The sequence below is a fragment of the Cervus canadensis genome, chromosome 3, assembly GCF_019320065.1.
Source record: "Cervus canadensis isolate Bull #8, Minnesota chromosome 3, ASM1932006v1, whole genome shotgun sequence".
In the NCBI taxonomy this organism is placed as follows: Eukaryota; Metazoa; Chordata; class Mammalia; order Artiodactyla; family Cervidae; genus Cervus; species Cervus canadensis.
This window is the reverse complement of record NC_057388.1, coordinates 43,889,947-43,903,725: the sequence shown is the minus strand read 5'-3', so window position 1 is coordinate 43,903,725 and position 13,779 is coordinate 43,889,947. Positions and strand designations below refer to the sequence as shown.

General features: G+C 40.7%; 1 protein-coding gene across 1 annotated transcript in view; it reads left to right on the top strand.

Moving 5' to 3' along the window:
• The window catches only part of PUS7 (pseudouridine synthase 7), a 52,670-nt gene that overhangs the window by 24,654 nt on the left and 14,237 nt on the right, over positions 1-13,779 (top strand). The window contains exons 7-8 of the mRNA XM_043463014.1: positions 973-1,050; positions 13,490-13,618. Coding sequence (XP_043318949.1) covers positions 973-1,050; positions 13,490-13,618 — 207 coding nt within the window. The remainder of the gene's footprint in view (positions 1-972; positions 1,051-13,489; positions 13,619-13,779) is intronic.

The following is a 13,779-nucleotide window of genomic DNA, read 5'->3' as shown; positions in this document are numbered from 1 at the left end:
AGGGTGCTGGCAGGTTTGGTTGTTGGCTGAGGCCTTTCCGTGGCTTGCAGGTGGCCACCTCCTCTGTGCCCTCCCATGGTCTTGCCTCTGAGTGTGTGTGTCCCAGAGTCCTCTGTGAGTCCAGGTTTCCTCTTCTTATACTAGGACACAAGTCTAATTGAATGAGGGCCTCGTTTTAACTTAATAACCTCTTTTATGGCTCTGGCTCCAAATCCTGTTGGATTCGGAGCTACCGGGAGTCAGCCTCAACACAGAAATTTTAGGGGAACACAGTTCATCCCATAGGACACAGTACCTAATAAAGCAGCATTTTATTTACTGCTAGCTTTCTCTCTTGCCTCGTCTGTCCCTGAACCCTGGGGAGAAGACAATTCCAATGAGAGAAGAAACGGTTGGGAAGGGAGCTCCTCTGAGATCTGGATTGCTCAGAGTTCAAAAATCCTTCCTGTTTTTCTCCTATTCATGTGGAGCAGTTTTTATTAAATTCTTCTTAGTTATCTAGCTTACTTGTATCTTCATATTAAAACTATTCTGTTCCTTGTTGTAGCATTTGGCTTTATACAAAGAAATAGCATGTATTCATGGAAAATTCATATAACTATTAACTTTTGGAAATTGAAAATGTGAAATTTTTGAAGTGATACATGATACATCTAGGATGGATAGGTCTTTACCTTCAGTTATTTAATTATATGAATTGCAAGAAATCAGCAGGAAGCGCATTACTTCCTTTTCTGACACATTCCAAGTCACACAGAGATAAGGAGGGAGTTGTCCAGGCATCATTTAGTTTCTTAGCTTTTAAGAAACACTAATTTATGTTTTCCTGAATATATTTTTAAATAAAGTTTCTCCTTACTTTTCTTTTACTCTGTTACTATTTTAAGTATATTTATTTTAAATCTTAAATTATGAGAAGCGTGATTTCCTAACGGTATGTGACTTCGTATGGTTTTTTTTTTGTCTCATCAGAGTCAAGCCAAACATATTCTCCTACATGGGAACCAAAGATAAAAGGGCCATAACCGTTCAGGAGATTGCTGTTCTCAAGTAAGTAGGAGTACATACTGGGGTTCGTTCTGTAAAAGCCTAGCACTGTATTTCCAAGTTTGAGGATTTGCTTTGTGGGGTTTACCTCTTCCATCTTTAGATAGTGCTCTGTCTATTCAAAAAACTGCTTTTCTATTTGTTTCTTTTCTTCTTTCTTACCTGCATTCCCTAATGTTTTCTCAGCAAGCTGGTATTGTTTATGTCATTTTTAAAGGATTTGTGTGGTAGAACCAAGAGAATATGTGCTTCTTTATCTCTTGTCTCTCTTATTCATTGATTGTTAAATATAAGTTATTTAAAATTTAATTACTAAACAGTGAATGAGCTCTTTTGTTACACACTGAAGATCTACAGAGGAAAAAGGTGGTCTTTGCTTTTGAAGTAATTATAATGGAGCAGACAGGTAAATCAGAACTTACACACAGTGATATAAATGCTAAAATAGAGGTGTGTTTGGGGTGTTAGGGTAGACCTGATAACAAAGTCTGGCACTCATTGTGGCGGGCAGGCCAGGGAGGCTTTCACAGAAAATGGGATGCTCGAGGGTTTTTTCTTTGTTTAGTTTGGCTGTGCCACTCAGCTTATGAGATCCTAGCTCCCCAACCAGGGACCAAACCCAAGCCCTCAGCGGTGGAAATGTAGGGTCTAACCACTGGACCGCCAGGGAATTCCCTGGATGCTCAAGTTTTAATCTAGACTGGGCTTCTCTGCCTCTTCACTGCTGACACTTTGGGCTGGATAATTCCTTGTTGATGGGGCCATACTGTGAACTCTAGGACGTTCAGCAGCAGCCCTGGTCTCTCTCTACCACAGGATTTCAATAACTTTCCCCCATTCGTGTCAGCACTGTGACAGACAAAAATGTCTCCAGACCTTGCTAAATGTTTCTCGAAAAGCAGAATAGCCCTGGTTGAGAACCACTGGTCTAGATTCTAGAAGGACAGGTGGACAGACTCAGGTGTCCATCCTCGATTCTGGAAAGCTGGGTGGTCAGACAGGCTCAGGTGTCCATGCTTACACACCCCTGAGGTGAGGGATGGTGGGAGGGAGAAGTAACGGGGCAGGAGGAAATGGGGGTTGCAAATGGTTGTTGTCATGAGTGCAGTGATGGTTTCACAGGCTTATTCGCGTGTTAAAACTTGTACATTTTGTATATGTACAGTTTATTGTTGTTGTTCAGTCACCCAGTCCTGTCTGACTCTTTGTGACCCCATGGACTGCAGCACCCCAGGCCTCCCTGTCCCTCACCATCTCCTGAAGTATTCTCTAGTTCATGTCCATTGCATCAGTGATGCCATTCAGCCATCTCCTCCTCTGATGCCCTCTTCTCCTTCTGCCCTCAGTCTTTCCCAGCATCAGGGACTTTTCTAATGAGTCGGCTGTTCTCATCAGATGACCAGAATACTGGAGCTTCAGCTTCAGCATCAGTCCTTCCTATGAGTTTTCAGGGTTGATTTCCTTTAGGATTGACTGGTTTGATCTCCTTGCTGTCCAAGGGATTTTCAGGAGTATTCTCCAGCACCACAGTTTGAAGGCATCAGTTCTTTGGTGTTCTGCCTTTACTGTCCAACTCGCACAACCATACGTGACCACTGGGAAGACCGAAACCTTGTCTGTACGGACCTTTGTCAGCAGAGTAATGTGTCTGCTTTTCAACACACTATCTAGGTTTGTCATCGCTTTTCTGCCAAGAAGCATTAGCCTTCTAATTTCATGGCTGCAGTCACCATCCACAGATTTTAGAGCCTAAGAAGAGGAAATCGGTCACTTTCACTTCCACCCTTTCCCGTTCTATTTGCTATGAAGTGATGGGGCCAGATGCCATGATCTTAGTTTTTTTAATATTTAGTTTTAAGCCGGCTCTTTCACTCTCCTCCTTCACCCTCAGCAAGAGGCTCTTTATTTCTTTTTGCTTTCTACCATTAGAGTGGTATCATCCTCATATCTGAGGTTGTTGATGTTTTTCCTGCCTGTGTTGTTTCCAGCTTGTAACGCATACAGTCCAGCGTTTTAGTTTACCAACTTGTTAATTCTAAAGTCATCTATGCTTGCTCTCCCCACTTAAAATAAAGGCATATATGTGCTTGTAATTCCCCTGTCTTTTCATAAGGAAGTTGAGGTGGCACCTCCTCTTCGCCCCAGAGTCCCCTGCCATCTGGCTCCCTTCCCACCTTCTGATTCATTTGAGATAGCATCAGGATTGAGTTCCCAACTGCATCCTAATGCATTTTCCAGCCCTTCTCTTCCTTGACCTTGGACCCTGGGCACGAAGTCGTGGTAAAGGCATAAAGGCAGGTCGAGAACCTCTGCTGTCTACGATACGACTTCTCTAGCAGTGGTGTGCGTGGCGCCGTGTCTAGGGCAGAGCGGGGGGTGACGCCTGAAGATGCTGGCACTCCCACCTGTTGCCCTGGTCTCTTTGTTCCTGAGACACGTGGAATGTGGGGTCATCTGCTGCGAGTGAAGGGGATGGGAGTGGGAGAGGGAACTTGAAAAGACTGGGAAGATTTGAAATAGCCTCTGATGGGCTGGTCAGCAGCTCCTGAGAACAGGGGACTGGCAGGCTCGAGGGGTCAGCCTTCCCCATACTCTGGATATAGGGCATAGAAGGTTCTTGCCTTCTCTTTGGTGTCTGAAATAATAGTCTAATCCTGTGCTTTCTGGCCAGCTGGCTCTGATTTTCTCCACCTAAATTTAAAGATAGATTCGTTTGTTTTGTTTTCAACACAGAAAACATAAGGTAGAAAATGAAAGTACCACCACAGTTGTATTTCTTCAGATTGCCTTGTTCACGGCTTGATGTATTTTTTGTGGAAAACTTTTTTTTCTCTTAGTTTCCTTTAGTTTATTTCCTAAAACTAAAATATTTATATAAAGTGTATTTTTTTCTTGCAAACAGTAAGTGATGTACATCTTTCCCTGTTAGCATGTAGCAAAAGATATTTAAATATATGTTGTTGTTCTTCAGCCGCTAAGTCATGTCCAACTGTTTGCAACCCCATGATCTGCAGCACACCAGGCTTCCCTGTCCTTCACTGTCTCCCTGAATTTGCTCAAACTCATGCCCACTGAGTTGGTGATACCGTTCAACAATCTCATCCTCTGTCACCCCGTTCTCCTCTTGCCCTCAATCTTTCCCAGCATCAGGGTCTTTTCCAGTGTATCCTAATTTATGAGCTGTTACTCTGTTTTTTAATTTGACATGGTTTCCCATTTCTTGCTGTTATAAGCAGTTACATGATGGACATATTGGTAGCTAAATCTTGGCACACATCTGTGATAACTTCATTAAGATAAGCTTAGCAAAAAAAAAAAAAAAAAGATGAACTTAGCAGTAGAATGTGGAATTCTAGGTGTTAGGTTTTTGATCCAGAGTTTAATTGCCCTGTAGAAAGGTGGTACCAGTTTATCACCTTTATCCTTCTTCAGAATCCTCCCTGACACATTTTAATCTTTAAAAAAAAATTACTAATATTGAGTGTGAAAACCGGGCATCTTCTTATTTTGTGTTTCATTTTATGATGTGACATTTTCGAAGAACGAAGGTGTACTTATTTCTCTTCTTATTCAGCCACCAGGTGTCATATTTGATCACACTGCGACTCTGTCTTCATAGACCTTTGCTGCCTTTATCATCTTCCTGTTGACTTAGTAAGAAAACATATTAAACACCTAAATGTTGGCCTTTGGAAAGCACTTATCTCACGGATGCAGGCTACACCCTTCGTTTGCTTAATGGAATTGTGGGGCCGAGTGGATTGGCCTTTCCCGTGAGAACTGGTAGACAGGATAAACCCACTCTGCCACAGCAAGGATTTTAATTACCGCTGAATTGATTAGTGTTTGGGATAAGCAGCTTTTCAGCTTCATGTAACTCTCCAAAGTCACCTAGTAGTTTTCACAGGATCTCAAGCAGGAACAGCCTCATTCAGCATGATTTGTTTCTCTTCCTGCCTCTTCCTGCCAGTCTCCTTTCTGAGCCTGGGCCAGTATTTCCCTGGCTTTGTTAATAAAGGCATTTTGTGCAACAGGCTGCTTAGGTTGGCTCCTGGTGTTTAAAAGTGAGCTTTTGGTATCCCCAAGTTACTCACAGGATTGCTATGAATTTACAACCAAAGAGCTTGATCCAGGATCATCAAAATTAAAACTGTGAACAGTATCATGAAAGGTATTGTCAACTTCATCCCATCAGTTCTCAAGGAGCACCCACACCGTCAAGAACTGAGTGTTCTCTTGCTTTCTGCTATGCTAGTGGGATTCACAAATACATGTTTTTGTGTATTCAAGAATCAACTGTAGAATATGATTCAGCCATGAAAAAGAATGAAGTACATGTGTTAGTTGTTCAGTGGTGCCCAACTCTTTGCTACCTCATGGACTGCAACCTGCCAGGCTCCTCTGTCCATGGGATTTTCCAGGCAAGGGTGCTGAAGTGGTTTGCCATTTCCTTCTCTAGGGGATCTTCCCAACCCAGTGATCTAACCCAGGTCTCCTGCACTGCAGGCAGATTCTTGATCAACTGAGCCACCAGGGAAGCCCTGATGTATACTACAACATGAATGGATCTTAAAAAACATTATGTAAGCTAAGTAAGGGGAGTCATACACAAAGGGCCACATAGTAGTAATTATATTTGTATGAAATGTCCCAGATAGGGAGATCTGTAAAGACAAAGTAGGTTAGTGGTTGCTAGGGGTTGCAGGGAAAGGGAAGGGGGTTCATAGGTGTAGGGTTTCTTTTGGGAGTGATGGAAATATTCTGGAATTAGATAGTGGTGACAGTTGCACGACACTGTGGCTATACTAAACCCCCCGAATTGTGCACTTTATAATGCTTGAAATGATGTTGTTTGTTATGTTCACTTTAGCTCAACTTCATTAAAAAAATGAACAAAGCTGTCTTTCATGGCTGTTGGGAAGCAGTCTCCCTAATCTCTTTCCAGAACTGCCAAGCTGCCTGATTCCTTCTTTCCCCTTGGCTCTTAAATTTCCTATCCATTTCTATAGTAAGAGTTACTGACCAAAGATGGGTTCGGTTCTCCCTTTCTTCCCACTGTTCATCCTGATCCTCTGCTTCCTGGACTCTTTGGGATACTGTTTCTGGATTAATTGATGCCCTGTGGGTCTGCCGTCATCTCCATATACCTGAAGTCAAGGACGTGGTTCCCCTGAGCGGCTGTCCCGAGCCGGTGCAGACCCACTTCACACCGTTTGGTGCTTGGGTTGGACAGAGCATTCAGGGCCAGGAGAGAGGGTAATGGAATGTGAGCTTTGCCTGCTTCTCTGGCTAGCTTTCTGCGTTTTATAATAACTAGTGGACAGTGACACATCTTCTTTCCTTAGGAAATTTGGTCAGGCTGCTTCTGCACATGTTGAACCAGGAAACAAATTGATTGATAATGCATCAAGAAATTGATTGTCTTCAGGGAATATGACTAAATTTTCAGCAAGGAAACAAGAATTCTCTGAGATGAAACGGCAAACTGGTATTATATGGTGGATTTTAAACAGTTTAACTCAGTAACAGCGTATTTTTAATGAAGAAATAGAATAAAATTTCCCCAGTAATTTTCCATGTAACGTTGGGACTTGGGAGGCTGCATAGGCCCCTGTGGGGCAGCTTCCTTAATTAGTCTAATGCGGGCCTGGGTCTCTGGACCAGGCACTCAGGGGCAGAATAGCCTCTCATGCAGGCTCAGGGCCCAGGAGCCACATCCAGACCTTCCCAACCCCTGTAGTTACTTCCTGCCAAAGCTGGAACGTGGCTCCTGGCAATAAAAGCCAATAAGAATGCGCTCAAGGGCCCACTCTGAGAAACACCATGCAGTCCAGAGAGAAATGTCAACAAAGTGAAGCTCAGATGCCCTTTGTTCTGGTAGTTCTCAGCTCTTCAGAGGACGCTTGAATTCAGAAGAAAGTTAAAACCACTTGCTGAGGCACAGTGATGTACTGTGTAGTGTTACTTGTAGCTTTAAAAAATTGTCAACAACCCAGGTGACCCAAATTGAAAAGTCTTAAATAAAATGAATGACTAAATTACAACTGATGGGTTATTTTTTACTATATTAGATTATTTCTAATTTTTTAAAATGCTCTTTGCTAAAGTAGAGAAAGATGAATACTAACATAAGAAGAAGTGAAAATATTTTAAAATGGCAAAATGTGCAAGTGAAAAACCAGACATCTTGTTTAACCATGAAATATTAGAGCATTTTAGTAGAATTGAGAACAAAATGAAGATGACCACACTATTGCTACTGCTTATCTTTGTTCTTGACAGACTATAATACAAAGAATAATTAGGAAATAAATGATGTAAAAATTAGGAGGAGGCCAGACGGCAGTTTTGTTACTGACGTTATGATTGTTTCCATTCAAGTTGACTGAAATTTATACAAAATAGGAAAGAGTATGTACAAAAATCAGCATTCAGATGATAGCCTATTAGAAATTATAACAGAAAAAACTCTTTTACACAGAAGAAGGTGAAGAAAAGAACATACCTAGAAACAAAAATTTTTGTGAAGTGTAAGATCTCTCTGTGAAGAAAACTTTGAAATGCTATTGATAGATGTAAAAGGACTTGAGTAAATGAATGGTGTAGTCTGTTCTTGGATACATACAAATGTTCTTTAATGAATAAATATGTACATTTATGCTGATACTAAATGAAAATACCAATAGAATGTTTCAAACTAATCAAGCTGATCGTAATGTGGGAAAGAATCAGAACTAACCATAAAAATTCTGGAAGAAATGACTAATAAAGGGGGATTAGTGTCAAATATATAATATATATATATATATAATTTTAAAATATTTTTATTAAAACAGTCCCATGGTGATTTTGGAGTAAATTGTACACTTAGATTACTAAAACATTTTTACCACACTCTCCACCCTATTTCTGGATTTATAATAATCTATTTCTTTCACTCATCCCTTTTTTTTTTAGAGTAATTTACTTATTTTTATTGAAGTACAATTGACTTACATTGTTTTGGATGAACAACAAAGTCGATTTTATACTTGTATTATATGTAAACACGTATTCTTTTTTAGATTCTTCTCCATTATTGGTTTTTGCAAGATAATGAATACAGTTCCCTGTGCTATGTAGTACATACTTGTTTATTTTATATATAGTAGTGTATATATATGTTAATCTCACATTCCAAATCTATTCCTCCCTCCTGTCTTTCCCCTTTGGTAACCATAAGTATGTTTTCTCTGGCATCTGTTTCTGTTTTGTAAATAAGTTCCTTTTTTTTTTAAACCACATGTAACTGATATCATATATTTGTCTTTGACTTACTTTCCTTAGGATAATCATCTCCAGGTCCATCATGTTGCTGCAGATGACATTCTTTCTTTTATGGCCGAGTAATATTCTATTGGATATGTGTGCCACATCTTCTTTAGCCGTTCATCTCTAGATGACCATTTGGGTTGTTTCCGTGTCTTGACTGGTACTGTAAATAGTGAGGCTGTGAACACTGGGGTGCATGTATCTTTTTTAATTAGAGTTTTCCTCTCTTCTGGGTGTGTGCCCAAGGTGGGACTGCTGGATCACGTGGCAACTCTGTACTAGTTTTCGAGGACTCTCCATACTGTTCTGCACAGTGGCTGTGCCAATTTACATTCCTATTCTTTTTTTTTTTAATGTATATTTGACTGTGCTGGGTGTTTGCTTTTGTGCAGACTTTCTCTAGTTGCAGTGCGTGGCCCTGTCACTGGTGGCCTCTCGTGTTGCAGACAGGGGCTCTAGGGTGCAGAGGCTTCCGTGGTTGCGGCTTAGGCTCAGTAGTTGTGGCACACACAGGCTTAGTTGCTCTACAGCGTGCGGGGTCTTCCTGGACCAGGAATCAAACTCATGTCTCCTGCGTCGACAGGTGGATTCTTCACCATTGAGCCACCAGGGAAGCCCTGTTTGTAGGCTTTTTAATGATGGCCATTCTGACCAGTGTGAGATGGTATCTTACAGTAATTTTGATTTGCATTTATCTAATTAGCATTTTTGAGCATCTCTTCATTTGCCTGTTGGCCGTCTATATGTCTTTTTGGAGAGATGCCTGTTTAGGTCTTCTGCCCATTTTTAAAATTTATTTATTTATTTTCTGCCCATTTTTGATTGGACTGTTTGTTTTTTTGATAATGAGCTATATAAACTGTATGTTTTGTAAATTAAACCATGGTTGCTTGTATCATTTGCAGATATTTTTTTCACAGTCTGTAGATTGTCTTTTTATTTTGTTTATGGTTTCCTTTGCTATGTAAAAGCTTTTAAGGTTAATTAGATCCCATTTGTTTATTTTTGCTTTTGTTTCCATTTCTCTAGAAGACAGACTTATCGAAAATAATACTTTCGTGATTTTTGTCAAACTGTGTTCTGCCTGTTTTCCTCTAGGAGTTTTATAGTATCTGGTCTTAGATTTAGCTCTTTAATAATCCTTTTTGAGTTTATTTTTGTATATGATGTTGAAAAATGTTCTGATTTCATTTTTTTACATGTGATTGTCTAGCCACAGTATATTTTAAACCTATTATAGAAGTATAGCAGTTAAAGCAGTGTGATACTTACACATAAACGGGTAGAATTAGAATAATTACAGACCCAGATATGTCCACAGTTACTGTGTAATCAAAGTAACAGCAGAGAAAAGATGTTCAGAGCTAGTGAATTTGTGAATATTTATTTTTTGTAGCCAAGTCCTTGATGTAGTGTTTATACTCCATAACCTACCTTTAAAAAACAAAAAGAGTAAAAAACAGAAACATGTGACGCTGTTAATTTAAAATGCAGAACCAAAGCCACTGAGCAGCAGCTGATGCAGTTACTGGCTTGCGTGTGAAAAACTTTCCCCTCTTCTTTCCTTAGTCTTCTTGTTGCCTCGGATGAAGAGAGTCCATAATTTAAAGCCGGGGAGACAGCATGACCTCATCCCCCTCCTTTCTAAATGAGCCACTTTTGGCATCAGCAGTTGACTGGGGAGAGTAAACAGAAACTCCCAGTCAAAGCCCTGGAGCCCCAGTGCCCGGAGTTCTTTCTTTTTTTGCTGCAGCCAGTGTAAGCTTTTGTAAAAGACCAATAGTGAAGATTAGTGTATTAATGATTGCATGGAGGCCAGCACTGCTGTAAATGAGACACATCACTACTGTAAGCTGAAATGAAACAGAAGAAAAAGTATCCTTTTTACTCTAAAACAACAACTGAATAAGTGTAAAGCACTACATTGTTTGTTAATCGGCTGTACTCCAATACAAAATAAAAAGTTTAAAAAAAAAAAAGCACTCTACTTACACCTGGGGATACTGTTTAAAAAAATAATCTCCAACTAGGGACACTCTTTCAAGTAAACCTTAAATCCCAGAGCTGTTTTTAAAAACTCTCAATTAAAATTTTACTGTCTAGTCCTTATTTGTAGAATGTCAACTGATATAGGAGGAATGGTGGGTTTAAAAAAACACTCTTTCACAGTCAACACAGTAATATTTGCGCCTGCCAATGGTTATCCTTGGGTACCTAAACAGTTGGATGAAAGACAGTGGGGAAACAGGATAGTCACAGAATTTTTAAAATGGCACCCCGCAGGTTAAAAATTTTAAAAGGAAAAGGAGACAGAGGTACCATTTTGCTGTGATATACCAAAAAGGCCACAGCATCACCTGCGTGACACCCCCACCAAAATGTGGGAGTCTTTTTTTTCGTTGCTCAGTCACTCAAACACTAAGTCATGTCCAGCCCTTTGCGACCCCATGGACTTCAACATGCCAGGGTCCTCTGTCCTTCACTGTCTCCCAGAGTTTGCTCAAATTCTTGTCCGTTCGAGTTGGTGATGCTGTCTAACTATCTTCTCCTCTCCTGCCCCCTTTTCCTTTTGCCCTCAATCTTTCCCAGCATCAGGGTCTTTTTCAGTGAGTCGGCTCTTCACATTAGATGACCAAAGTATTGGCGCTCCAGCTTCAGCATCAGTCCTTCCAATGAATATTCAGTGCTACTGAGGAGCAGTCCACATCCAGACTCACCCAATTCCTCCCAGTAACGTCACTTAGATTTTTTTTAAAGCTCCTTAACTTCAGGATCTAATCAAGAACCAGGATAATCATTGTTTCCTCACAGTAAGATTTTGCGCATAAGCTATGGGAGTCTTAAACTGTTGAGGAAATAATGATCATCCTGGTCCTTGATTAGATCCTGAAGTTAAGTGGCGTTAAAAATCCCTGGTGGCTCAGACTGTAAAGAATCTGCCTGCGATGTGGGAGACTTGGGTTCGATCCCTGGATTGGGAAGATCCACAGGAGGAGTGCATGGCACCCGCTCCTGTATTCCTGCCTGGAAAATCCCCATGGACAGAGGAGCCTGGTGGGCTACAGTTCGTGGGGTCGCAAAGAGACGGACACGACTGAACGACTAAGCACACACACAGAAAAATCTCAGTAGTGTTATTGGGGGAATTGGGTGAGTTTGAATCTGGACTGCTCTTCGGTAGCACTGAATTCCCATAGGCTCCCTGAGGGTTACTGGTGGTGAGTAGCTTGGGAGACTGCTGTTCTTAAGAGACACACACTGCACTCTCTTTAAGGATGAGATGTTCCTAGGCTGCAGCTCACTCTCACGTGGTTCAGAATGTGTGTGTGTGTGTCTGTGTCTGTGCATGTATGTGTGGTATGGGGTGTTCATATATCTGGAAATACATGTACAGTGGGAAAATGTTAACAGCTGGTAAATCTGAGTGTAAAGTATAATACTTCGTTGCAGTGTTACCAGTTTTTTTTTTTAACATTAAGTTGGAAAATTTTCCAAAGTATAAAAATATTATAAATTAAGTGAACTCACAAAATGGGAGATAATATTTTCTCACTATGTGATAAAGGGTAGATTTCTTTAATCTATGAAAACAGAAGAGTATTAACAATCCAATAGAAAAAGAGGTAGTAGGAAGAATAGGTACTCCACAGTCAGGATATGAAAAAATGTTTAACTTCTCTTGCAGTAGGAATCAGTTAAGTAAAAATGAAAATAGCATTTTTAATTTTGCCTGGCAGAGTTAAAAAAAGGTTTATAACATGCTGTGTGAGGAGACTGGCATGAGACAGTATGCACTGACATATTAATGATGTGAGTGTGAATTGGTAGAACCTTTTTGGAGGACAGTAGGGGTTAAAATTTAAAATCCGCCACTTCTCCTTAGATATGAGCATATCTAAATCATTCACCTATGTAGGTGTACCATGAAGTCTGTATGAGGATGTTTGTTAGAGAGTACTTTGTGGTAATAGCAGAAGATGGGTAGCAGTTTAAATGGCCATCCCAGGGGGCTGGTCAGATGAAGGCCGGAGAAAAGATCAGGCAGTGCAGCAGCCACCCTGGGCACAGAGCGAGGCAGCTTCTGAAAGGACTCTCTGGATAAGGCAGGTCTCTAATACGCAGTTTTCCAGTTGTCCGTCAATAAAGGAAGATGGTAAACACTTTGTAAATGTCACAAAAATTGTTTTTTAAAAGGGAGGATCTGGGTGCTGGTTACATGGTTGCATTCACTTTGTGAAAATCTGTCAAACAGATCTGTCCATATAACATATATTAGAAGCTTACTGAGAAATTCCAAAGGGAGAGAAGATAATAGGAACACTTACGTGTACAGAAAGTATTTCTAGAGGGATATACAAGAAACTGTTCATGTTGGCTGCCAGTGGAGCAGGGTATTGAGGGACAGAGATACAGCAGAGGCTTTCTGGTACTGTATTTCTTTTTTTACATGTATTGCTATTAAAGAAGTTAGTGAGTTTTCCATGAAAACTTTGTAATACCTTTTAAATGATAGCAGGAAAGTATAGATTATGGTAATAGGATTCTGACTAAATATATATAGTCAGATAAAGATCGTATACATGTATCTGACATGTGTTTAAGAAAGAAAGAATAGGGGGAAATTCAAAGTTAGATACTAACAGATTTTTTTTTTTAGCTGATGAGACTGAGTTTTTTTTTCTTCTGTATTTCTCCAAGTTTTCTGTAGTGCGATTACAACACGGTGGACAAAAATAAAAATATGATTCTTTTTTAATGCTTAGTAAGAAATTTTTTACCTGTAGGAATTGCTCTCTGCTCCCTTTCTCACCCTTCTCCCCTCACAAAAAGTAGAACGTTTCAAACAGAATTGTTCCATTATTAGTATGCAAGTAACATGAGACTCTGAAGAATATAACGATGGCCCAGGTTACGTCATTCCAGCAGGAACAGGTGTCCTCGGGCGGAGGAACACCCCAGGGCCGAGTGAGAGGCGGACTCACCCCCCGGCCTTGATGCCTTTCACTGCTGTCACCACAGCTTCTAGTTCATTTTAAGCTGCCATTTTCTGTCATAAACTGTCCTGGATCATATTAGCCAGGTAGCATGTCGTGACCGTCTTTCTGCTCCTTTTACATTTTGTATTTTTTAGAATAACTGCACAAAGACTTGCCCACTTGAACAAGTGCTTGATGAACTTTAAGCTGGGGAATTTCAGCTATCAGAAGAACCCTCTGAAATTAGGAGAGCTTCAAGGAAATCACTTCACGGTTGTCCTCAGGTAAAGAGCTGCGGCGCGGAGTACAGACCAGGGAGGATCTTCTCGGATCACCTTGAGTCTCCTCGGAATAGTTGTTAGTTCCAGTGAGCCGGCACCAGTGGCGGCCCAGGAAGCTGAGGCGGGGTCCGATGGAGCTGGGAGAGCAAACCCAGCTGTGGTGT